Source organism: Antedon bifida, chromosome 5, assembly GCF_963402885.1.
Source record: "Antedon bifida chromosome 5, ecAntBifi1.1, whole genome shotgun sequence".
Taxonomy (NCBI): domain Eukaryota; kingdom Metazoa; phylum Echinodermata; class Crinoidea; order Comatulida; family Antedonidae; genus Antedon; species Antedon bifida.
The window spans coordinates 29831508-29859023 of record NC_136230.1 but is presented as its reverse complement, the minus strand read 5'-3'; the positions used below and the strand labels follow the sequence as shown (position 1 = coordinate 29859023).

Sequence of the window (27516 nt, the reverse complement as noted above, 5' to 3'; positions counted from 1 at the left end):
ATAATACGGTTTAAACATCTGTGTGATTCATAATGATTTTATTTTTTATTTTAAATGTAATTATCTTTACAAATCCATCCACGCCAACAGCGCCTTCATTCCTTCTAACTAAGGGGAAAAAAAAGGCAACAGTACAAAATAAAATGCTGTGTGTTGTGTTGACCTGATTTCCAATCAAGTGTTGACCTGATTTCCAATCAAGTGTTGACCTGATTTCCAATCAAGTGTTGACCAAATTGATACAAATCATAATTCAGTTCTTTTTCTTATTATTGTTTTGGATCAATTTACAATAAACTATCAAACAAAATTAAAATAACTTTTTTTTCTTTATAAATCGACATTAGACCTAACTCTACAAAAAGATACACACACCACCAAACAATGGCAAACAAACATAATGGTATAGTTTTAACATAATTTTACAGAATTTAAAAGAGTAAATTAACACATTTGCAAAAAAAGTAGAAGGGTCTTATCAACGATTGAATCAAAAACGCATGCGAGTAAAATCTTTTTCTCGTAATATTACTATATATATATTTAGTGTTTCGGAATACTTATATTTACTACGATATTTGACATATAGCATCCATTTCCTCAGACTGTTTGAAATTATACAAAAATGCTTAGCTTCAGTAAAAGACAGGTGACATCCGGCTAATTGGCCAAACTATATATATATTAATTACATTTCAGTATATCATCGGGCGGTTTAGAATTACTGTTCTTTGCCTGATTTGTTTATATATATATATAAAAGTATCTCTTCGGAGATTCCGCCTCGTGAATAATAATACTGAAAGATGAGGGCGTATCAATTTGATCTCTGGTGCGCGTGCGTACAACTGAGGACTAGTGCTGTTCCGCCGTACCACGCCGAGAATGTTAAAGAGTCGCTATCCGATCGAGTTTGAACAGTAACATGAAAGCCCCAGTGGTCTAATGGTTAGGACATCTGCATATCAAGCAGGCGGTCCGAGTTCAAGTCTCGGTTGGGGCGACTTTTTCTCATTCTCACAGATTTCCTCATCTTTATCGTTTAAAATTAATTAATTCAATTTCAGTATATCACTGGGCAGTTTAGAATTAATGTTCTTTGCCTGATGTGTTTATATATATATATACAGTATAGTGACACAAAAAAACTATGAAACCATTCTTTCAATAATAATATTAATCTGCCTTAAAAAATGTTGTTATACATTATTTTAATTATTATTCATACATTTATTAACATTTTGTAGTAATTTGAAGAATTACCAGTACATACTAATTATATAGAAAATACATTATGGTACCTACACATTAATAAGCATAATGTCATTTACTGTAATAAATTTTGTTGGTGCTTGTTCCTTCACTTCAATATGGATACGATGACATCATATTACTACCATATTTGGGCACATCACATTTTTTGTCTAACTAGTTTGATAGTGCTGACAGAGCTTTACACTGTAACTTTAATAAAAATAATTCAATTTGTTTATTTGGACTGTAATTTCTAATTTTTGTTAAAACAAGATTAAGCCTGGTGTAGATTTATAGTTGTGAATTGTATGGCAAAGATGGCAGTTCAATGATTCAACCATTAATAATCATGTTAATAGTTTAATTAATTTGAAACTTCCTATTAATGTTCGTAACTTAAACATAATATTATGCTAGGTGAATCAATCATTATTTAAATCGCTAAGTTTGTCCATCATGTCTAAAATTACTTGTGCATTTGAAATGCAAACTTCGGCATCCTCTCTGCTATATAGGTTATGCAGTGCTTCATTACCGTTCTGATAACTGGCAAAATTCTGATCTTTACTATATGTACACAGTTCATTGACGTGTTTACGGAGGTCATGTGGGCAGTTAGGTATATCTTCAACTGTGATTAACAAATGTCTAATATCATGCCTTACATTTCCACCAATCTTTGATAATATAGCTGCTTTTAATGATTTTTCAACTGCTTGCAAACACTTATAAGCAGCCCATTTGTAACTTGGACGACTGCCATCAACATCGTTACTAGCTGCATTGAAGTCGTGATGAGCCTCTCTCTGCAATATCTTCGCTTTTGCAGGTTCAGGCGTCGAGGGTCGAGCTCCACTAAATCCAGTTGATGAACCAAAATTGAAACTATTTCTATTTTCTCTATCCCTTCGTGCCTTTTCGTTCCATTGTTTAAATGGTGTACTCCATGTTCCAAAGTCAGAAGGATATTCATTTCTCTCAGTTGATTCTTTGTGTCTGGGAAGACCCTTTTCTAAGCGAATGACTTCATTTTGTAGATGCTTAAATACCTCAGTGCAAAATTCTTCATGACCTGGATTTTTATCTGGGTGCCATTTTAGATACAAGCGTCTGATTGCCTTTTTTCTTTCTTCAACTCCAAGTTTCCAAATCTCTTCTAGTTTGTCTGACACCTCAGATATAGTTTCTTCAAGGTTGTCATATGTTCGTGGTACTGAAGGCATTGAAGGTTCTTCAGTACCTGGTGGATTATATTCCGGAGCTATATATGGCTGTAATTCCATGCCTACATGTTTACCTGTTTCTTTAGAACTTCGTGGCAGCCACTTATATAGATTCAAAGTGCTAACTATTTTGACTTTTCCATAGTCAATTTTGTACATCCTGTTGAGAGAACTGCTTCCTGACATATCGCACAAGATCTCCTGTAATATTTGTGCATACACATAAACTTCATCCTCATTGTCTAGCTCATATACAACATACTCCCCAGGTCTGAATTCATTGAATGGATCGTTATTCAAAGATCCCACAACCTCATCTCGTACAGGTGATCCCAAGTCTGGCAACGACATTCTGTTGGATTTGTTTTCATCTAAAGCCTGAATATTAAGATCACTAAGTGATGTTTGTATATTTTTCAGATCACTACCAATCATCATTGCTACTGCCATGTCATTAAGAACTCCAGTAAGCTCACGTACTATATACACCATCTTGAGCTTCAATGTGTGAACGTTGTCTGAATCACTTGAATCGACATGCCTCATGAATATTGTTGCGTGATTGTCTTGTCTTTCCAAGAAACAATGTGGTTCATATGAACTTCCTTCAATTACTTTTCCAGACTGCTCAAGATGTATTTCTAGGTTTTTGAGACATTTGATGGTGAGATGGTTGGATGATAATGCCAAAGGTTTTTCTGAATAAGCTGTGCCTGCATCTTTTATGCCCTGTTGATTAGCTTCATGTTTCAAAAGACGGTAGATACCTTGACGGAATTCCCTAGCTTGGAGTTGACGTTGAATATCATTTAATATTTTACAACGTTCCTCCTTTGAATGACGACATTCAGTTTCAATTGGATTTGAACTCATACACTCTTTAACTTCCGTGCTGAATTTACCAGGCTGTAGTTTCTCTGGCATGTTTTGGATATATACAATGGGAGGACCTTTCAATTCAATTTCGGTGAAATTAAAAAGAATATTCTTGTCATTTTCCTTCTTCATTCTAACCTCGAACATCGGTTTATCGTAGTACTTCAAAGTACTTGAATCCATAAGTTCATAAGATCGATTAGGAAGATACAAGACGTCAATACCTTGCAGCCAGTCCTCTTCGTCATACGATTTGAAGATTTTGTGAACAGCATACTTGATCTTGGATATTAAATTTGGATTATCACAAAATGATTGATCTTCAATATCGTCATGAATCATTCTGAGAACTTCACAACATTGCCAAATGGAAGACTTGTCCTGAGTACCAAGACTGGTAAAGAAATCCATGTATTGGGAAAAGGTTTCTTGTATTTCATGTATGTATGGTGCTAGAACTTTTCCTTTATACTTTACAGTATACTTAGCTGGAATAAGAATCTTATCGTCATCGACTAACATGATTGGCATATATTTTAATTCTTTCACAATACATGTACAATCAACACTACTTTTTCTGCATTTGGCTGAAAAATACTCATAGACGTTTTGCATAACATCATGCAATGCTTTTTTAAAATCCGAGGATATAGCTATGCTTTCATGTCTTTTAGAGTATTTTCGTTCAAGATGTGTAAATATGTTCCTGCAATGCTTAAGAACAATATCACTTGATGGCGTGTCAGACATATTTAAGTCTGAAAGTATATTGGTGAACGATTTACCCCTGTTAACACGTAGCATGCTAGGAACCGCATAGTATGGTAAAATGCTTGTACTTGTCCATGCCAGGTGAACATTTCTATATGTTAAGGCACCATTGTAAGCTATGCCTAATTTACCAGGTTCTTGATATCGTTCGTGAAGTGTTAACAGATTCTTGTCCAAGTCCTGTGGTACTAAAAATGATATTTTACAGATTTGACTTAAGAATCTTTTATCTGCCTTCAGTTCTTCAGAATTTGCAATGTATTCAACAAGTTCTTCAGACTTGTTCAACTGTGCCTTGAATTCCGAATTATTCAACCTCTGTTCGATGTTATGTGCAAATTCCAAAACCAGTTTAGATGTAGCTTTTGTTTGCAAACCCAGGTCTCTCATAAATGGTTTCCAATTATCGTCACAGAATGCTTCTGGTAATAACCTTTCAGGTTCTAACATAAGTTTAAAAATTGGAACTGAATCGTCAAAATAATCACATATACGTTTCAATGGTCGGTCTTTGTGGGAAATTAAAGGCGTGTTCTTCAAATCCATGGACTCTATCATTCTTTTTCTTTCTTGTTTATCTGTGTAAGAATTTGCTTTATCCACAATACATCGAATTTGTTTCATGTGTTCAACTCTTGTACCATCTGTAAATTTGTGAAAAGACGGTAGAATGAACCTTTTGTAGACGTCTGGTTCACTACTTTGTTTCAATCCAAGAAGTACATAGAGTTTTTTCAATGATTCATCATCTTTAATGAACTCGGCATTTGCTTCATCTACCCACTTTTCTTTTTCGGCCATTGGAATATCAGAATGAAGAACAAAATGATCTTTGTTTTTACTCAAATTAATGAATTCATTGTGAATAGAACGGTAGCATGGTAACCGTTGCAAATCGTTGATATGTTCTTCTTTTATGGAAGATCTAACAAACCTTTCAAAAAACAACAAAATATCTTTTTTGTTGTACTGGTTCAGTGAATCAAAGGCTTGATCATTTTTATCCAACAAAGATACAAAACTTTTCAATATTCTTGTAGGTTTGTCGTCAGTGGCAATGAAACATTTAATGAAGTCTACGAGATCATCCGATTTAGAAAAAGGCATAAAGTTATAACCTTTTCTCGGAAATATAGACTCATCTACAACTGGAAGACTCATCTTTGCACATGCATCTTTAATAAAGCTATCATATATATGACAATGAAGTACAGACTCAGCAGCAGAAAATGGCATTAAGTAGTGATTTACTTCTGGCCTAATTGCTAATAGACTTGTTCTGATTGGAACTTTAACTGGAAGCACAGACCAATTACCTAGCAGTTGTCTCATATGACTGCGTCTCTCATGCTTATTGGTAGGAAAGCATTTCTCATTTTCAAATTCTATTTTAAGAAAACGCCACACTTCTTCAATCCAAGATTTATTTGGCAATTCTTTGCTGTTTGGATCCCACACAACACACTCTTCATATCTTTGGCCTAAATTGGCAGGTAACCTTTCTACAAGATCTGTAATGCTGAACTTCTTTATTTCACGAGACTTGCAAGAGAAATGACATTGAGCATTTGTATGAACAAACTCAGCCAAGGATTTTGGAAGCAGTGTATGTCTTATTGATAAAAAATAAGTATCTGTTTCGCTGAATCTTCGTAACTGCAAGTCTTGAGTGAGAAGCAATGGAATACCATTTAGTGAGATTTCCCCTTCTTTTAATTCTTCATCTTTATCAATATACTCCAGGAGCTTTAAGTAATTCTTTTCACTTTTAAGAGCTGAACTAGTGATGTCACAAGGTAGTTCACCTGGATTGAAGGCAGTTTTCAGGAAGTAAACAACAGCTTTTGGTGAAACTTTCTCAACTGCATCTATTTGGTGTTTGGCAGATCCTTCTTCAATGTCAACTGCATTTGATTGCAATTTGGAAGCCTGTGATTTTTCTTCAATGTCATCTGCATATGATTGCCGTTTGGCAGCTTGTGATCCTGCTTCAATCAGATCGTTGTAGACAGTTTGTGGAACAGTTGTAACATTAAAACCTATTTGTTGCAGAATCATATTTAATGCAAACCAAGATGAGTTGAGCGTATCAAAATATGCCTTTTCCTCAATTTTGCCAACAGCAGGAAGCCATTTCAATATGTAAGCAACATCTATGTCACATATGTTTGGCTTATGATCGATCACCCCATCATTGCGTCGGGTGACTGGAAACATTAACATTTGGTTTCGAAGAAAAACTTTAAACATATGTACAGCCAATTGCTTCCATTCTGTATGCACTTTTTGTATATCTGGAAAATAATTCCAATAAAATTCCATCTTTGTAGCCATCTCCACTGGAGAGCAGGTAATTTGTGATGTACTGCCATTGTAAGAGGCAAAGTGTCTATCTCTCAATTCTTTGAGCAGTTGAGAGTAAGAGTGGGCAATCACTTGACATTTAACATAATCGTTCCATGTTTTACTGTGTAAGATATTTGATACATTTCGCCTACTTGGATCAAGACTGAAATGTCCATTGATACTGACAGGTAGTTTTACACGTATCGGAAGAGGTAGGAAGCAATAGGTACCTGTTGATGAAGATCTATCGGATGTACATGCTGCCACGCCGCCATATGGCAAAAGTTTCAAATTGCCGTTATCATATGCATTTAATATGTATTCTGGAATCTCTTCAGTCGATCCTATGCGTTGATTGATTAACCATACTTGTCTTTTACCACATTTATCAGAAATTGTCATTTCATATGTAACCTCTTTCATCTGAATGTCTTCCAATGTTGATGTCTTGGCACATTCTTTAACATACTTGTAGAAGTCATGTCGTCTTTTTCTATCTTCCTGTGATAATTCTGCATTCACCCAGTAATCTGTTTTCAAGTGGTTTTCTTCGTCAATATGTGAAATTGTAATCTTTGTAAGATTATTCAAATACAACAACATCTGAAATGCATTTGATTTGAAATTTTTAAGTAGTCTTTGTATTTTATCACCATCAAATAGCTCTTGACTCATTGGTACCTGTTCTTTTGAAGCAAGACACTTCATCAGAGAAGTACGCAAAGGAAACCTAAATAATGTAGACCCTTGGTTTCTGAGAGAGTCCAAACGAAAGCAAGCCAGAGCATCTCGAAATATTTCATTAACCTCTGGTGAAATATTGTACTGGTATCCTGGCGAATTTGGAGTGGCATGGTCAATGAATGCACAATATGGATCAAAAATACAAAGTTTGTCATCATCAGTTAAAAATGAAGGGCAATCTGTAAGATGGTACACAGAATTGAACCCTATTCCATATTGGCCTGTCTTATCTGGATGAAATGATTTGGCACCAGTTCCAATATCTTGAATTCCCTTTAAGTCATCTTCTGTAAATGGTTTATTGTTGTAAACACATAATGCTGGTCCAAGAGTTTCTTTCCAGGATTCACAAAATACTTTCTTATCTGAATGTTGACGTGAGTCGTATATGAGATTAATTTCATCCGCCCCGGCATCGTCAGAATTCTGTAGCAGCTCTTTGAATATTGACTCGTCACACGGATACTCCTTCAGGATATTACTGATTCGGTTAGTCAGTTTTTCGACTTGACCAAACATTGTACCATATTTAAGTCTCGATCCACTCTTTGACAGTATACTGAATCTGATATCTTTAATACCAATATCAGCTGCCACTTTGTGAGATATTTGATCATGGCATATGATTTCTCCTCCTATATCAGCATCTGAAGTGTCATGAAGGCAAAAGCTTAGTTGGTCGACTGGCCTTAAATGTCCTTGTCGATCGGGAACTAAAATTGGACGTTTATCAACACTAGATTTACAATTAGGAATACTTTGAACCATTTCAATTGCCACTTGTAAGTCTCTTCCTTCAAGAGCTTGTTCTGTATACTTCTCTTGAAGATTATAACTAATATTCAATAAAGTTGAAAAAGAGAAATCGTCTTCTATGCCTAGTAATTGGAAAATATCCTTGTAATCTCGGAGTTCAAGTGGTAATTTGTAAAGATATGGCTGGAAATCCTTTTTGCATTCTAGTGCGACATGTTCAATTCTCATAAACTTTTCATAACACAAGACAATCGCTGAATCCTGCAATGACTCACGGATGGTTGTTTCTTCATTGGAATATAATTTCTGAATTTTCTTCATTAAGCACTTGTACATTTTTTGAACTTTTGCAACTTTAGTACTGTCAGTCATGTCAGTAACAACTAAATATTTCAGCTGTTTAAGAATGTCCATCAAGCTAGGAACGACTTTCATTTTCAGTATTTCCCTGGTATTCTCAGAACATGGTAGACATTTTGAAATTGGGGCAACAGCTCCAACACAGTCTACTAATTCTGATATGTAAACACACTCTGGTGACAGAAATAAATCGACTGAATTTGCCCATCTAACAGGATAGTCAGCTGGGGCTTGAGTCTCAATTGGAATGAACTTGATACTTTTAATTCTTTGTACTTGATGTGCATTCATTTGAATTAAATCTATGTATTTAATGACAGCATTAGCTCTTTTCTGGCATAGTGTAACTGCCTCAGTTGAGTCTAATTGATGTAATATCTCAATCGATTGGCATCGTTCAACAATGTACTCAAATGGTACAACCGAATGTGACATACCTAGTGAATGTAACTTTATAGATATTTGTTGCTCTTTGAATTCTTTGCCAAATGGAAATCTTCCATCTTCTGGAAGGTACATTGAAGCAATTTTAGGACAAGATGCATCAATTAGTTCAGATGGACGTTTCCGAATCCCATTAGGTGTAGAGGGAATACAAGGAAGACATTTCAAGTTGCTATCTATCCAATCATACCCGTCATTGTGTTTGAGCAGAAACAGTACAACTTTATTGACCAAAGAATCTGGTAATTCTAATAATTTCGGGAAAACATGTTTCTCGAAAAACTTTTGATATGAAATTGTATGATCTGCCACAGCATCTGAACATTTTGATTCTTGGAAGCTTTTTCGAATGTAGTCAGGTAAATCTACAATAACACGACCATTTCTAACAAGTATCTCTTTCACCGTCGGTAAAATTTGACAATTTGTCAACTTTTCATCAAGGAAACAAATTTCCTGAAATGTATACCAGTTATCTTCAACTTGAAATATCTCAGGAGGTTTTGTTTCAGAATCTATTCCACGCACAACAGCTTGATAGAAACAATGCACAACATGAATGATATCTGTATGTACACGATCAGTTCTTGGCCAGAGTGAAAACATATTGTCTTCTTTATTGTTAATCGATACATCATTGAGTATAAATGATCTTGAAGTAGGCTCTGAAAGCATCACTACATATCCTCTTGAGATTACATCTTTCATTAAAGCATCATTCCATTGTGACTCTGAATGTATTGATGCATCATCTCCTGATCCCCTCTTGCGAAGACTTCTTCGATCTGGAGCTACAGAAAACTTTGCATTGATATTTACGGGGAGCCCACTAGATGGAACAGAGAGTGGAAGAAAACAAAACACTAAACCAGTGAATTCATCTTGACTGTTACATTTATAAGCCAGTCCACCAAGTGTGTTTAACCCATGCTTTTTACCAAAGGAACTGTTGGCAAATTGTAAAGCATCACTAGTTCCTATAGCAGGTTGGATGATCCAGTCTTCTTTCGTAATTTGACCCTTTAAGTCTACAGTAATGCTAATCTTGTAAGCGGTTTCCATGTCTTCTCTGGTACTTTCTCTTGCAACGCTACAAATGCATTCTGGTTGTTCATCATAGGATCTTCTATGGTAGACTTTGATTGCTTTCACATGCTTGGTGAATAATAGCATATTACCAGCTTGCTCACAAAACATGGTAATGAGTTTTGTTATTTGGCTTTCTTCAAAAACTGCTTTGCTTATCTCTCCACCTTTTTGTACTTGATCCTGAGTTCGAAGTGGAAGTCGAAAGAGAGTTCCAGTGAAACATGACTCCAGTGAAAAATCCAATCCAAACAAGTTTGCGTAGGGCTGAAACTGGTTACTAAACCTTGTCAAAGTGCTTGGGTTTTTTCTAAAATCGATCTGAATTCCAGGAGCTCCCGACTGAATTTGATTGCCAAGATGAAATCTCTGAGGATCAAAAATCGTTAGTCGGCCATTACTGACGAAACTTGGGACATCTGTGATGTGGTAAACAGAATTGAAACCCAGACCAAACTTTCCAATTTTGTTTGTTTGTTCTTTCTTAGATTGTCCACCCAACTTTATTATGCTTTCAAAATCTTCTTCTGTAAACTTCGCATCATTATAAACAATAAGCGCTGGGCCGTGACATAGAGCCATTCCTTCATCTAATAAACCTTTTGTGTTTGAATTTCGGCTAAGGTCTATTAGAAAGTTTACTTCTTTAGCTTCTGCATCATCTGCATTCTGGATCATTTCTTTTGGAATATCTGTTGCTTGATAGTCTTGTAGTATGTTATGCAACCTTTGGGTTAATTGTTCACCTTGACCATATTGTGTTATTCCAATCTCATTACTGTGAGATAACTTTTTACTCAAAGGCATGACTCCAAAAAATGAGGCTGTTCCATTTGATATATCTTGATGTACAACATTTTCATCATGTTCAATGTTTACCAATTGCTTTGACCAATCATCACAGAAGCAACACTCATCTGGTAAGACAAGTCTGATATGTTGACTCTGAATGGGAATAAGAATTTTCTGATCAGCCTCTGCAAAACGTTCTTTTGTAAGACTTTTGATAAAATGTAAAATGTCAATAACAAGCTTGTGGTCAATGTTAGTTTCAAGAGGAGTAACAACTCGTTGGTGTTTCTCTTTGACCTTATGAAGAATTTGTATAAGATCACTTAACCGTTCACTTTGATCCATTGCTACTCCACAATGGTCAAACAATTTCTTATGATTCCGTAAACTTTTGTGAACTGAGAAGATGTATGGACTGAGATTTATATTGCCTTCATTTACACAAACAGAATTTGTATTGACAAATCGATCCCCACACCATATCCATGGCCAATCATCATTACGTAATTCATGAATATCTGCGTCCCATTCCTCCATCCCAAGTCCTCTTTCAAGATGTGAATAGATGCTGTTGCAAAGCCGTACAACAGTTGAGTCACTACTAATAAGTAAGTCATTTTCAATCTCAGATAGTTTTTTAAGTTGTTGGATAATTTCATTGCAACCTGGTGTACATGTTTTACTTGATAGATTAAACATCCGAAGAACACGTCCTGCATCTTCGCAACGTTGAAAAACATCTTCATCAACGATAGGTTTTACAAAGCATACTAAATCTGTATGTTCAGAAAGGCAGATGTTTTTAGCACAAACAAAATTACGACATTTATCTCCGAACCATGGAAAGTTAGTAGGAAAATCTTTTGGTCTTTTCAATATTGGTAAAAGTTGTAAAGTGGAAAGTTTATTAAGAAATCCACGATCGATCATCTTTCGTTTTTTTTCCAATAACCTCATGAATGATTGAATCTTCCTTATCTTATGTTCTTTCTTTTGCTTACTATCTCCAAAAGCACGTCCTCTTTCTAGAAGTTCTGGCAAATCCAGATCATCTTTTATCATTCCAAGCTCAACCATAACTTCCATTCGTGTATTGTCTGTCTGAAAAGACTTAATTGGAAAACGATTTTCTTCATTTTTAAAAAGATCAGCCACTTTACCATGTGGATGTATGACTCTAGATATCTTTTCCAAACAACTGCCAGTTGGAATGCAAGCTGTGTTCTGTAAGAGCTTTTTGAACAGCGGGGTCTTCTTAGAGTTGTCAATAACATGCATGATCAATTTATTACGTTGAGTTTGATTTTGAATTTTTTTGATGTTGCAGAAAAATATTTCTTCAAAAAACCTTTCTTCTGTGTATTGATCAATTAAGTCACTACACCCAGCTCTTTTAAATCCATTTATAACCTTTTCTGGTAGGTCTACTACATACTTTTCAGACGGAATGAACATCTGAAGAACTGCCTTCACATCATCAGTAATAGGGCTATGTGGAACAGTTGGCTTGTAAATGGCAATTGATTCAAAATTTAACCACTTACCATCGCTATAAAATACATATGGCTTATCTCCAGAATCATCAATTCCATATGCCATTGCTCGATAGAATGCATTTAAGAGGGGGTAATATTCACTTTGCCGAGGAATTTGTGATTCATCAGGCCAAAGGTCATACAATGAAGTAGTTTTAAAGCATTTCTTGGCTCCTTCATGTTTTAGTAAACCGACATAGCTTCTGGTGATTACATCTTTCATAATAACTTTATTCCAAGTAGATTTTATTTTATTATCGTCATCACTTTGTGTATTTCGTTTCACAAGACTATGCCTGTCATTAGATACAGCAAAATTACCATTTATATGGCAAGGTATACCAGAAGTTGGGATTGACAGAGGAAGGAAGCAGAATACTTCACCTTCTTCAAGAATGTGTTTAACTGGAAGTGCTACTCCTCCACATGGAATCTTAAACCTTGGCGCATAAGTCTTACTCTGTAGCTTTTTGTATAAATCCAGAGAATTTGTTTGGCCCATACAAGTGAAAACTAGCCAATCGTTTGCAACTTCAGCACAAGTACTATGAAGTCGAACAGCTCCTTCACGTGTAAGACAATGTTCCACACATACTTCTGTTAATGCACATGGATAATCAGTGCCGTTCTTTTGTGAAATATACTGCGCAGCCTCCCGTAAGATGGTATTCTGCATTTCAAACTTGTTTTCTTCTGGCTGATTTTTCAGTAACCCATTTATTTCTTGCAAGTACTGTTTTGGATATTTTCGGACAGAGAACAGTTTTACAGCATCCTGTGGCTTTTGATGAATTCCTAGATGACACACAGATACCTGTGTTACATGCTGCGTGAAAAGAAGTAGTTTCTCAGACATTTCAGTAACATTTTTCATTAACTGAATAACATTGTCTTCTTTAAAGTATTTATTACTTATTTCACTTTTAACGCCCATGTTGTGTTGTCTTAATGGCAAACGGAACAATGTTCCTTCAAAGTTGACTTTATTTTTATCAAGAATGTCACATCCAAAAATTCCCTGATATGGTAGAAATTGATTTTTGAATCGTTTCAAGGTTGTTGTACTTTGATTGAGATCAATTCTAATGCCAGGATTGCTCTTATCCCTCAATTGGCTGTCCAGAAACGTTGTGTGTGGGTCAAGGAATCCAATACTACCTCGAGACAAGAAACTGGGAACATCTGTTATGTGATAAACGGAATTGAATCCTACACCAAATGTGCCAATCTGCACTTGATTGTCTTGTTTGGTTCTCCCACCAAGTTTGGTAATGTTCACAAAATCTGCATCACTAAATGTTGCATCATTGTAAACCCATAACGCAGGGCCATTCCATACCTTCATGCCTTTATCTAATAGCTTTGATTTTAATTCACTATTTGTGCGCATGTCAATCATGAATTTGACGTCAGTGGCACCTGCATCATCAGCATTTTGAATCATCTCTTTTGCGATAGAGTCTTCAGTATAGCCACTGTCAAGAATGTTCCTTAACTTTTGAGTAAGATCCTCCTTTTGACCAGCTTGTTGAAATCCTGCTAAAGCCATTGCACCACTAATCTTTTGACCAAGTGGTGTCACACCTAGACGTTGGTATATCCCACGAGGGACACTTTCATGCACAACCTTAATATCTTCAAATTCTTCATCTTCTAGCCATTCCTCATTAGGGTAGCATACATCATCACATGAGGCAAATTTAAGAACATTTTCATTTGGCGTCGCTATTGGAAGAAAAATTTGATTCCTAACTTCATTCGGCAACTTGTCATGTTCAAGGTTCAAGTCTATAATAGATTCAATGACTTGTATTGCTAGATCCCTATCGTGTTTAATGCGCTCATGTGTCACATCCTGTCTAGCCTCATGAAAAAGCTTTATTTCCTCAAATAGTCTAAGCATTGGGTTTGTTTCATCATCAAATTTTAAACTTGCTCCAAATTCACTAAACAATGGCTTGTATAGATGAAATCCTAGAGGAAGAACAAATATGTAAGGCTCTAAGCTATGTCTGGTTTTCTTAATTGACATTTTTGTTGGTGCAACAAAACATTGTCCAGTCCATACCCACTTGTCTTCTTTCTTAATCAATGGTTTCATCTCAAATATGGTACTTTGTAAGACTCGGTATATATTGTGTAGTATACTTTCAATGCTATATGTGTCTACATTCCTTTCCATTTGATTCTCTTCAGTTACATAGTTTACTACATTTTGCAAATGTTCGTAAACCAAATGTGGAGAAGGCATTGACTCCCAGCGGAATCTTCTAGATAATTCAGTAAACTGATCCAAGACAAGCGGCAATGTCGAACCTACTAAAGATGCATGTTTCACAGACTTCACATCATTTGGCGACACTAGAATATGAGTTGACTTAAACAGAGGGAAATCCTCTGGATATGTATTTTGTTGCAATGACTTTACAACAGGAACCCATTGGTGACTTTGTAGGCAACTGTAAAGTCTGCCATCATTGATAACATGGGGAATTACTTCTAAAAGATTGCATAGAGCATATGCTCTCTCTTCGTTAGGATGTTCATTTAAGTGATTTACACACCTTATAATGTCACTACTTGTCACTTTGTGGCATGTTTTTAATCCAAGCTTTAGAAGGATTTCCCTATAGTTACGATCAAATGGTGCTGTGGGAAATACATCTAAAATTCCAAAAAGATTGGTTAAAAGTTCATCTGATGGATCAAAACAATCTGATGCCTTCTTATGACTCCCATCTTGCATTGGAATGAATGCTTTCTTTTTCATTTCGCTGATAACCTTCTTGTTGGCATTTAGTTCATGCCACCTTTCCATTATCCAGATGATGAGTGACTTTAGATCCATCTCGTTGTCTATCTCGGTACACTGAATCATTTGGCACAATATGACTTCTCTTGGACATGACTGAAGGCTTAATTTAGAAGCTAAAATACTCGAGTCTTCATCAGATATGTCAAGAACTATATCTTTGGTTGGAAAGCCAAATGGTGGAAGTCCTTCTTTGTTCACTGTCCTAAGTAACTTTCTATCGGCAACAGCAATCTGGAACCTATTAGCAGGGCTTCTGAAAACATGTGTTGCTCTTTCAAAGACAGCAATATTGAGCAAAAGTGTCCTTAACTCTTCAGACATAATTCCAGTTGGAATATCTTTTAGAAATGATCTCAACAATTTGACATGATCTGCAGAAAGTTTATCAACATCCTCTTTAAATTTTTGGCTGGTTCCATCTTCAATAAAAATGCGCAAGATGTCTCCTGGTGATGATACATCATGGAAGTACAGTTGCCATTTTGATGGGGGAACTATAACAAAATCTGCACCTTCCATATTAACTAGAATCAAATGCAGTTTTGTCAATATTTCTACCAAGTTTGGATCCACATACTTACTACTGATTACAACAAGGCGAGATTTCTTTTGAAATCGAGCTAACTCAATATTTTTAGGATCATGATTGAGGTTCGTAGGGATAAGTGTAATACCTTCATATGAACAGATGCTTTTACCAGATCGTTGAAGGAAATTCCAAAATATTTCAAGCCAGCTGAATGTAGGATGGCCATATTGGCCAGGATGCCAAATAACACATGGATTGGTTAACCAATCATGTGGCAATGCTTCTTTGATTAAAGTTGGAATCATGTTTGGTTTCAGCTCTCGAACCTGTTTTATACCTGGAAATAGAGAATATATTGATGTTAATATAATCTGCATGCAACCCAAGTTTACATATCAACAATGTATTGCACGCATACTGTTTCATGAAGACTATAAACATATTATGAATTATATAGAGTCTCAACAAATTTGACTGACTCAAGTTTATTTATTTAAATGTATGCACATTATTATATGCAATCTATAAATTATGAGAAAAAGAGACAGGGCGGGTCAGCCAAATTTGTTCTACTGCAAACATACATTAGCATACGGTATCAAAATAATTGTAATTGTACTGGGAAATGAAATTTGAACATTATCCGTATCTTACACCGGAAACGGGGTTGGTGTTTAGGGGAGTAATGGAGTGTCATAAATGACCGAAATTGTACTGGAGATGAATTTACATTTGAAAACTGCCACGAAGGGGTTGAAGGTTGTAAAATACCCACGGTTATATAGACTAACAGTTTTCCTTATGTCCAATACATATTACAATGTGTTATCACCAAAGAGGACCCTCAATTTTCAGGCACAAGATCAGTTTATTCAGTTATATGATTTTCAGTAATAAATTAATATATATTTAATTTTTATGCGGAAATACAGTGATTATATTAAGTGCAAAGAATATTTTATATTGCACATTCTGGACCCCAGAACTGGAAGGAAATAATCTAACAACAGTGCCATCAATTTGGTACGCTGCTGGATCATGCAAAATAGTAATAACTTTACATTACTTTTAAATTTGTATTTCTTACACAGACACATTTTGGGTAGCTTAGATTGCGGAGGTAGACTGTCGCACTTTTCGCAACCTATTTTAATTCTTTTGTCAAAGATTACACACATTTTAGTTGTAAATGCGACCAAAATACAGTGTTAACTTACCTGTGCTATTGCTTCCATCTTTAATTTTCTTTTTCAATGAAACTTCAAGATCCTCTTGAATGAATCTGTGACTTAAACCTGGTAATAGATCCATTGAGCACTCACTTGATACAGAGAAAATCACATTAGTTTCTCCAGATGCGAACTTACAAAACGATCCATTGGCGAGAGGCAGCAACTCAAATCCTTGCAGATCATTGAAATCATCATCAGCCAGTAAGTACTCTAAAAGATTGATCTTTTCTTGACTGGTAAGGTTGCCTAAAGAAACACCACGTAGAGTGTCACGAACAAGTTTAGGAGTGATATGGCGTTTTCTGGAATTTTCAAGTGCCTTCATGACATTTGGATAGTTTATAATGGAGACAACCGGTTTCTTCTGCTCCAAAAGAAGCTGCAAAATAAGGTGTTGTGTTTCTTCTGGAATGTCTTCTTGAAGATCAAATATTGCAGTGTCAATATCTATCCAACTATCATTACAAGCCTCAGTAAAGAAAACTTTTTCCTTCAGTAACATCTTGAAAAGTTCACGGCACATTACTTCTTTCCAAGGGGAAGTCACTTTCTCCATATCAGGCCAAGTCTGATAGACACATTTAACTGAACATTTTCCTGTTTTTTGCAGCTCAATGGCTTTTTGAATGAGTTTCATGTAAGCTTTTGGAACAACTTCATGTAGTAGTAGTTCATTCCATCTAGACATCTTATCATTACGATCTCCAAGGGGCCACTTGATTGAGCGACGGTCATCACTAACACAAAAATCTGCATTGATGTGGACTGGTAACCCACTGTAGTTCTCTTCCGCTGGGAGTGGAAGAAAGCAGAATGTTCTGCCCTTAATTGCCTGCACCACGTTGCTTGTGGAAACTTGCATGGCGACGCCAGCAAGTGGAAGTCGATCAAGTTCTTTTGCTAATGTCAACATTTTTGATTTTCGATCTAGTTTACCCAAATAAACACTCACATGCCATTTATATTCTGTAGCTGTAACATTCTCATTCTCAAGTAATTCTACTTGAATATTCATCGGAAATGTTGTTAAGAATTGCTGTTTGTGTTTGTGCTGTTTACAACCTTTTATGGATGATAGTATTTCTTCCCTCTTTCCCTTAACTAAGTTATTAGTTGCAGCTGATAGTCGTGCAGAAAATAACGGTTTTTCCATTTCAGTGAATCTCTCTCCAACAGATATACTACTTATGTTCTTCAGAAATAGAAGTAGTATTTTTGCATCATCAACAAACAATTTAAAAAGTTTTCTTACTTCTTCACCATCTATTGTCTCTTCTGAAATTGCTGATCGTCGATTTCGAAGAGGAAAGCGAAACATTGCTCCTGAGAAAGACTCTCCTTCTACTAGACCTGGATGATCTTTGAACAGATGTTTATATGGTGCAAATGTGTCTGAGAATCTACTGTTTTTAAAAACAGGATTGCTCTTGTGAAATTGCCGGCCCCGCTCTACTCTACCTTCATGCACAAACAATGTCTCACTAGGATCCATAAATGCAAAATGATCTCCACTGACAATACTTGGAATATCTGAAATTAATTATTAAACAAACATAGAAAACATACAAAAGTTGAATAACATTAAATACTGATGTGTAGAGAAAGCAGTAAGTGCAACAAATTTTAAAAAATCTCATTTCTAAAACTCCTGGATTACATATCTAAACGACTTTTGAGAATTGTTTTCATGTCCACAGTACAACATTATAAAAAACACAGAAAGCATAGTTTAGTTATCTTTGGTTCTCTCTGGTTCACTCTTGCTGCGACTGAGCTTACATGACACATGATTAGGCATTGAAAAATAAGGTTTAAAAAAAATATATTACAGGTAGTGTATGTAAGGAGCAAAGTAATAACCATGTATTCTAGAATTAGATGAACTGAGTAGCAGAAAATGTACATACAAATACGGTAAGTGCAAACTATTTCAATCTACCATATAATAATAATAATATAGACAGAAATATGCATTATATCATAGGATTGTAAAGACAACACATGGCCCAGCAATGTAACTCTGTATAAAAAGCTTACCTGTCAAATGATATACGGACACAAATCCCATTCCAAAACGACCAACTTTTGTTGGATCGTCCTTCTTTCCAGATCTCGACAAATTCTGTATGCTATTCCAGTCACTTTCTTGAAATGTAGCATCATTGAACGCACACAAAGCTGGCCCTTGATAAGGAGACAGATCACCGACTCCTTCTTCGCAATACAGATGATCTGTACCGTGTTGTCGTCCATCGTATAACAACTTTATCGTCGCAGCACCGGCATCATCTGCATTTTGTGTCAACTCCTTTATATAGAAATGTATATTAACATGATTTATTAGTGTTGCCCGAAAGCTCTGCTAACTTTTCTGGCTGTTTTACTTTATCGTTTTGATTTAGCTTTTCGCTTGTTTTTGTATCTCCATTGATCCAGCCACTGATACCCACAACATTGTCATTTTTTCAGTATTTTGCCTTTGGATTTAACATTATTTATTATAAATTAATAATAATAGAACGAGCTGGCCTACACTCTATATAATTAGACATTAACAAATATTCGAATGCCTACTTGTACATTCCTATCTGATCAGTAAGTGATAGTGTTCGTGGACACTTTTAAAATTATGACAACATGACTTCCTGTAAGCTGCGCTATTTATACAATTTCTATATAAAATTTTTGTATTGAGCCAATAAATAAGATACTGTATAAATAACGATGATTTTATTTACCTTCAACAACTGACCATCAGTGTAATTTCGAAGTATTTGTTTCACATAGTCTACCAACGGAGGCTCTCTTTGGCCAAATCTATAGTTGTCTAAGAAAAAAAGTGGTACTAAAATAATTTTAACAAATTATCATTGCTTATTAGGATATTTGTGTGTGTGTGTGTGTGTGAGTGTAAATTGCATTATATTGAAAGCAAGACAATCAAGTTGAAGACATTTAAGCGCTATATAAGAGTGACTACCATTATTATAATTATTATTTCATTGACTCGATCTCATCTGTTGAGTTGAGGAGTATGGTAAAGGAAGAGAGTGAATGTGATTCTACATACCTTTACCCTTAACTTTACTAGACATCACGGCTGAGATTTGCTGTTGTTAGTCACCTGGAAATTGGAAAATAATTATATAATTGTAACTAGATGAAAATGTAGAATTATACTATTTTAGGCCTATTAAGCACAATTGTCAGCAGCAAGCAATAGGCATAAGCCTCAAGAATTAACTGCTCTTGTGTGCATGAAAAGTGGGCATGCTACAAAATACAGCCTTTATTCAAATGTATATAAAATCCATATCATCGCGATGCATTTCATTCACATCGCGTCATAAAATCCATATCATCGCGCGATGCATTTCATTCACATCGCGTCATTAAAGTCATATCATCACGATGCATGTCATTCACATCGCGTCATTAAATGCATATCATCGCGATGCATTTCATTCACATCGCGTCATTAAATTCATGTCATCGCGATGCATTTCATTCACATCGCGTCATTAAATTAATGTCATCGCGATGCATTTCATTCACATCGCGTCATTAAATTCATTTCATCGCCATGCATTTCATTCACATCGCGTCATTAAATTCATATCATCGCGATGCATTTCATTCACATCGCGTCATTAAATTCATATCATCGCGATGCATTTCATTCACATCGCGTCATTAAATTCATATCATCGCGATGCATTTCATTCACATCGCGTCATTAAATTCATATCATCGCGCAGGAAATTCATATCAATGTTATGCGCGATTTGAACGATTTGCGCAATTTAAAATTGCGCAAAGAATTCCTTGCGCAATTTGAATTGAAACATCTGTCTCAAATTGCGCAAGTAACGTATTAAATTGCGCAAGTAATCTGCAAATTGCGCAAGGTTTTTCGACAGATTGTGAAATCATGCACACCCATATTTTTATAGTAATTTCTAAGAATGATTAAACATTAAAGATAATATCGCATTTCCATATTTTAATAGTGAAAATGTTGTTATTGTTAGCATACCAACGAAGACCCGACAAAGGAAAACGAAGCGGTGGTGTTCTCCGGGGCGGGCGGCTATACTACTCTAGCCTACTACTGGCTATGTTTTGATAGCAAGTCTAAATGGTGGTGGCGGTAGACTATGTTGTGTATTACTGCCTTAATTTTTGTTATTTTTACATTTATTTTGATTTATTTCAAGAGTTACAATGAGTGATAATATTATTTAATTGTGTATGCCATTTATGTTGTGTATTATACACATGTTATCTTCGCATTTATTATGTTTCATTTTGAGTTATTAGTTTCCAATAAATTATTATTGTTAACCAATCGTCGACGTTAGCACGCATTCTGGTAGAATTCTGTTGCGCAATTTGACAATTTTACAAATTGTGCAGCGCAATTTTAAATTGCGCAAGGATTTTCTTGCGCAATTTGAAATTGCGCAAGTTGATTGCGCAATTTAATATTGCGCAAGAAAATCCTTGCGCAATTTGAAATTGCGCAAGAATTCTTTGCGCAATTTCAAATTGCGCAAGGAATTTTTTGCGCAATTTCAAATTGCGCAAATCGTTCAAATCGCGCATAACACCAACATTTTGCGTCGGTGTTCCACAATGGAACCAAACAAAACACCATCATGTTCAATACAAAAAAGAAAAGAATACAACATAAACCAAACGATCCCACAGAATCGAGACAACAACAAAAGTCGTTTCGTTTCGTTTCCACACTCGTTTAAATGCATTTAAACAAACATTATGTATACAGTATACAGTGTATAATATATGGGTGCGGAACTAGGCAGGCCCGTAGCCAGGGTTTTTTTTATAGTTCCCTCCAATTTACAGCGAAACCCCTTAACCGACTGCGAACCCCCGGGCCCCGATATGTCCAATACCTCACCCTCATTATTTCTGAAACTTCCTACAAAAGGTTATTTGTAAATTGAAAAATTCGTAAACTCGTTCATGAATAACTCATACCTACTTCCGTGTACGTCTAGCGATACGAAGCTGTAATCAAATGAATTGGTTGCCGATTTTCACCTGAAAAATAAATACGAATTTTTGGTCCCTGGATGTAACATGATAAAGGGGCGAAATACTTAGTGTCCGATAAGATCCTTGACAGATCCTGGCTACGGCCCTGAGGTCACAGAAGGAAGGAGGTCACAATAAGAAGTCGATCACAGAGAGTCGATCAATAAATATTTAATACTACCAACCTGCAGTATAAAGTGATTCACATTTTCTTGGACCGGGCATGGCTACCTGCACCCAACTGCTGCGTGAACTATTCCTGATAGAATATATTGTTATATTATATGCGTGAGAATCTGTCATGTGACTTGACTAGTTTTAATCAATATCCGGCCACGTAACATGGGTTTTTTTCTTGGGAAATTCCAACATAATACTCGTCTTTCATTGGATGATTACAAATACAATTCCTAATCAATAATGTTGAGTGGGTGTGTGTACCTCTTCAGTTTATAGAGAATAATAAATATTATTTATTTTGCCAATGAAATAAAACAATAATAGGCCTACTATACTATACTGTATTATCTTAATCAATATGAAAAAAAAATCAGGTCAGGTAATTAAGTACAGAAGTGGTGGATCTGGGATTTTGAATTAGTGGGGCCGGGCGATCGGGCATAAAAATATTGTAAAATGAAGTGTATTGTTTGCATTTGAAATAATATACAAAATATAAACAGCAGTCCCATAAAATTAAAGAAAAGAGGAATATATAAACATGGACCAATAAATTATATGCATGAATAATAATGAAATTAAATACCGTATTTATTCGTATAAACGTCCAGGGGCGTTTATTTTGTTGGGTGATGGTATAACATATTGATCAAATAAATACCCGCTGGATATGAAACAAGGCCAACAGCCATTAAGTCGCGTGCTACAATGCATAGTGATACCGGACCGACAGACAGACCGACAGACCGACAGACAGACCGACCAACCGACCGACATAGTGAACTATATTGAACACAATTAAGAGAAGTGACAACATACAGTAAACATTGTCATCAATGCTTGGTAAATTGTAGATCATGTCAATCAATGAATTCTACTACTACAAATAGAAATGTGTTGAAACATATACAATATTGTGTATATATTGCATTTATTTAAAATGATGTTCTATGGGGGAGGGGTGTTACGAGGTGTCGTTTATTAGGAGAAGGCGTTTATTCAAATAAATACGGTATGTAAAATTAAGTGCACATTTTCGTGTACACTGGACATACAGCTATCCGACAAGAAGTCGGGCCTAAATACTAAATGTTTATTTAAAGATGTATTGTCCCTTTGTCTAATTCCAAAAAAATAAAAAATAAAATATTTCGAAAAAAAGTGGGTCATTTTGAAGTATCATAATAGTTATTAACTTTCACCAAAAATTAGTCGAAAAAAAAATCATTTAACTGAAATACAGACGTTTTTTTGTTTAAAAAATAACTTTGACTTCCAGTCAAAGTTTTCGATCAAAACATATCTCATAATGCAACGCGCTTGTTTGGCTACTCTGTATGCATAATCATAAAACTTCCTTGCGGTCTGTGTGAAAACACCTTCTCAACCATGACAAGTTGTAAACAATCTTAATTAGCATATGCATAATGCATACTCGTGGTTTGAAATCTTTGTTTACTTTCGCTCGCGATGATTTTCCAGACGAAATGTAATCAAATTAATTTACCTGTTAATTACGTAAACTTCTTGTTTTTGGCTCAAATTTTCGACTTAAAGTGAATAACTTTAATATTATTTTGATATGGCCAATTTAAATTTAGAATATTTTGACCTTCATTTTTTTGTGTTAAGGGACAATACATCTTTAAATCTAAAATTAAATTTTATGTATTCCATTCTAAGAGAAAGGTGGATTGAAATAAAATGTCAAAATATTTTTAAAAAATCGGAAACGGAAAAAACTAATACATAAAAATATACTTTTTGCAGACTCACTGTATAACAGTATATGAACAAAGTATTATGTATATAACGTACAATCAAACGCGTTGTCAAAAAGTGATTGTCTTGTGTTTTGTGTGTCTAATTGTTGATTAGACTTTTTTGTCCTCATTTTTTTCAAGTACTGTCATGTCATGAGTGATAGGCCTACCTACATACGGCGTTTTAAATACATTCTCTTGTTTTTATAGATAACCTCTGATGGAGGGTTTATCACACACATCTCTGGAGATAATTGATCCAGCTGAGGGTTATAGAATGTGTTGTACTTTGCGACTTGTAAGTAAACTTTATTTACTTGTTTGAGTGTGAATGTTAAAACATTAGGGCCTATAATTATTATCGCATGAGTAACTTATCAAATTCAATACAAACATTTTTTTTCAAAAAGTTTCATTGTCCAATAACTCATAAAAAAGCATAAAGATTGGAAATTTGTTGTTTCATACACTACAGAACAGATAATAATGGTACCAAAAACAACACAATAGTATAGTACAAGTAATATAAATTAATATATTCATGAATGAAATTAATATTGCATTTGGTTTATTTATAAGTGATTTAAAATTGATTTTAAAATGTAATATGATGAGGATTTGTTCTATTCAATTGATTATTTAAGATTGTTGTAAGCAAAATAATAATACAAGCTACGTAGGCCTATATTACCACGACTCGGACTTATTAGGCCTATGATACCTTTAGTACGGCATAACAAAACGATATCACGCTAAGAACCATTGATTTGTAGAATTATTAGGATTTTATGTTTCGCCATCATTATTAACAACATCATGACTAGGCCCACTTGTTTTCTTGATTCTGATGTCAATATAGAGTCTCGAGGACAAGGTGATTTTTCTCACACCACCATTCGATAAATAAATTCGCTTTTATTGATAATTGGGGGCAGTATTTCATTTTATTTGTGATCGATTGTGTAATCGTTGAATTTGAAGTTGAACTTCGCGCTCTTTGTTGTCTCTATTGGTCCATTATTTACTTCCTCCATGATTGGTCAAAACGACGGTGAAACGTCAATGATCACCCCGGAAGTAATCGTTTCATTGTGCAGTGTGACTCGCGCGCCTATTACAGTTTTCTTGTACATTTCGCGCTTGAAATCCTAGCGGGAAGGTTATCGGTTATCGGTTGAAGTGTACTCCGTTATTTTCCGTTTGTTTGTGTTTTTCTTTCTTGATATACAAAGAGAAGAAAGTAAATCATGTCTCCTGCTGCTATGTATGTTGTAAAGCGAGGTATGTAAGCTAAAATGTTATATATATAGGCATATACATTGCATTGTTATGATAATATTAATGAATTGATTGGGCCTGGACCTAGGCTAGCTAGGCTAGCTCAGCAAAATAGGGCCTAGGCCCTAGATCTAGGTTACAGCAGATCTAGTCTACTAATATGCTAGAGCCAATGGTTAAATATGTCTGGTAGCATAGGCCTAATGCATATTTTAGTTTAGGCCAGACTAAGTAAGACTAAGAGCCTAAAAATAGGAACTTTGTGGACTTTTTTGTTAAAATAAAAGGAACAATTCTTTGTTCTGCTTATAAATCTGTTGGCCCATGTATTATTATTACAATGAATTTGACTTGTTTTATTTCAGATGGTCGAAGTGAGAAGGTCATGTTTGACAAAGTAACATCAAGAGTTGACAAATTATGTTATAAACTGAATACTGACTTTGTAGATGCGGTAAGAAAGATCCCAACCAAGTAGTCAAATAAATACCTGCATTACAATATCATTTCCTATGGCCATAATCAACAGGGGTGCATTTTGTGGCACAAACAATTTTGTGTATTTAATTTTTTTTTTAAAAAAACAAAAATTAATATAAAATTTGCCACTGATCAATTGAAACACACTTGAGAGTTTTACTTTCATCCCAGAAATGGATTTGATGACCTTGACGTTACAACCTTCTTTTCCATCCGTCACAAACCAGGATGCCACTCCCAAACACCATCAAAATCCAGGCACAGCACCAAAACAAGAGACACTTTTTTTGACACAAAAATCATAGACAAATGGAACGCACTACCACAACATGTTATAGACAGTACTACTATAAATAGATTCAAACAATCATATGACAAAAACATTAACACATCCAAGAGAGGAGGCAGTCAATACGAGTACTAACTCACTTGCCTCATGATTCACTTAAAGGTAAGAACCATTTAAAAACTACACACACACCATTTAGTAATTGTCTCGTTTATTAACAATAGGCTGCCATCACTCAAAAGGTAATCAGCGGTATTTATCCAGGTGTGACCACTGTTGAACTGGACACTTTGGCGGCCGAGACAGCAGCCACTATGACAACCAAACATCCTGATTACGCCGTCTTGGCTGCACGAATTGCTGTTTCTAACCTACACAAGGAAACAAAGAAGGTTTTTAGTGGTAAGGTCTGATATGATTCAGAGAAAGTCAGCCCAATCTATAAAGTTTCAGGCCTAAACACTTATATTATGTGCCCGTATATAATATGGATATAATGATCACTACTATATTTGGGCATATCACTACCATATTTGGGCACATCACACTTTTTTGTCAAACTACAAACTGCTGCCTCGCATTTCTATGCAGTTATGAAATAATAAAAAAACAATAAACCTTTGTTTAATAGTATACTCATATGTTGATAATCAAACTTGTTCTCAGCATTGTCTTAAAGCCCCCTTCCCTACGTTTTTTAGATCTAATTTAAGATCACAAACTATATTTGATGTAAAAATAATACTATATGGTCCTATTGCGATAACTTTTTTCGTCTTTAAACGGTTAAAAATGTGAAAAATAAGTCGATTCTAATAATTATAGCGGCCCGCTATAAATCCCAAAATGCATTGCGCGCGGATTGATATTTTTGTTTTTCAACTGTAATTCGCCCACTTTTCGATCGATCGTGAGGTCAAAACAAATGGAAGACTCCTAACTTTTTAGCGAAAATACCGGGTTTTCCCCAATTTGTATCAACGGAGTCTGGCAAAAATAGAAAGACAATTAATGCAGCAACTATACAACGTCAGGCTAGGTATATAGCTAGCGTACGATGTTCGTACGTTACCGATGTTTACCAGCTAGGCCTACAAAACTAAGCCTAGCTAGGCTAGGCCTAAGACCGTCCACGAGAGGTCGATCGCCGCGAGCTACTTAGGTAGTGCATTGTTTCTCACTTTTTATCATAATTTACCATAAAACGTACATTTAAGACAAGGAATGACATGGTTTAATGTTTTTAAAGTGATATATATGTATTATTTTCCAGAAAACGTCCAAAATTGCAGGGAAGGGGTCTTTAAGTAATTCCTATTAACAAAATCCTATGATCGTACCAACTTCCTGTCCTGCAATTGGCCCAGTGCGCATTCGTACAACTGTGATTGTGTTTTAAATTTGAATACCATATCAGCCAATTTTTAAAAATTTCAATTTTGCAGTTACCTTCATTGATAATTCTTTTACAGATGTGATGCATGATCTTTATACATACGTTAATCCACGGAACAAGAAACCTTCGCCGATGATCTCTGACGAAATTTACGAAATTATAGTAGACAATAAAGAGGTATGTGTTTAAATGATGAATTGATAATAAAAACAAATTATCAAATATTTTTTTTAATTTCATGTGAAAAGATAAAGCAAGAATACATGTTACATGTTAATCACAATATTCATATCATAGGAAACAAAT

The 27516-nt window shown here is 35.2% G+C and overlaps 2 protein-coding genes across 4 annotated transcripts in view; one reads left to right on the top strand and one right to left on the bottom strand.

The window, feature by feature from the left end:
* Positions 1 to 27: 27 nt before the first annotated feature.
* LOC144843494 (sacsin-like) lies at positions 28 to 19858 on the bottom strand. The gene is made up of 5 exons (XM_078700281.1): positions 19834 to 19858; positions 19502 to 19590; positions 18801 to 19071; positions 16749 to 18293; positions 28 to 15868 (listed from the first exon to the last, which is right to left on the bottom strand). The coding sequence occupies exons 1-5, from the start codon at positions 19856 to 19858 to the stop codon at positions 1677 to 1679; spliced, it is 16122 nt and encodes a 5373-aa protein (XP_078556407.1). The 3' UTR covers positions 28 to 1676.
* A 5029-nt stretch (positions 19859 to 24887) lies between these two features.
* LOC144843597 (ribonucleoside-diphosphate reductase large subunit-like) overlaps positions 24888 to 27516 on the top strand; it is a 178089-nt gene continuing 175460 nt past the window's right edge. For all 3 annotated transcript variants that reach the window (XR_013612266.1, XM_078700455.1, XM_078700456.1), the window contains exons 1-4: positions 24888 to 25048; positions 25411 to 25499; positions 26039 to 26216; positions 27287 to 27387. Coding sequence is in view for 2 of the 3 variants with exons in the window: in XM_078700455.1 (XP_078556581.1) it covers positions 25015 to 25048; positions 25411 to 25499; positions 26039 to 26216; positions 27287 to 27387 (402 nt within the window). In the remaining variant the exon portion in view is untranslated. The remainder of the gene's footprint in view (positions 25049 to 25410; positions 25500 to 26038; positions 26217 to 27286; positions 27388 to 27516) is intronic.

Bases quoted from the DNA above. Each gene is read 5' to 3' on its own strand.
- LOC144843494 (XM_078700281.1), bottom strand. From the start codon at position 19,858: ATGTCTAGTAAAGTTAAGGGTAAAG. The intron at 18,294-18,800 runs GTAAGCTTTTTA...AATTAATTTCAG, and splicing joins GTCCGTATATCATTTGACAG to ATATTCCAAGTATTGTCAGT. The intron at 15,869-16,748 runs GTAAGTTAACAC...CTCTATTTCCAG, and splicing joins AGATGGAAGCAATAGCACAG to GTATAAAACAGGTTCGAGAG.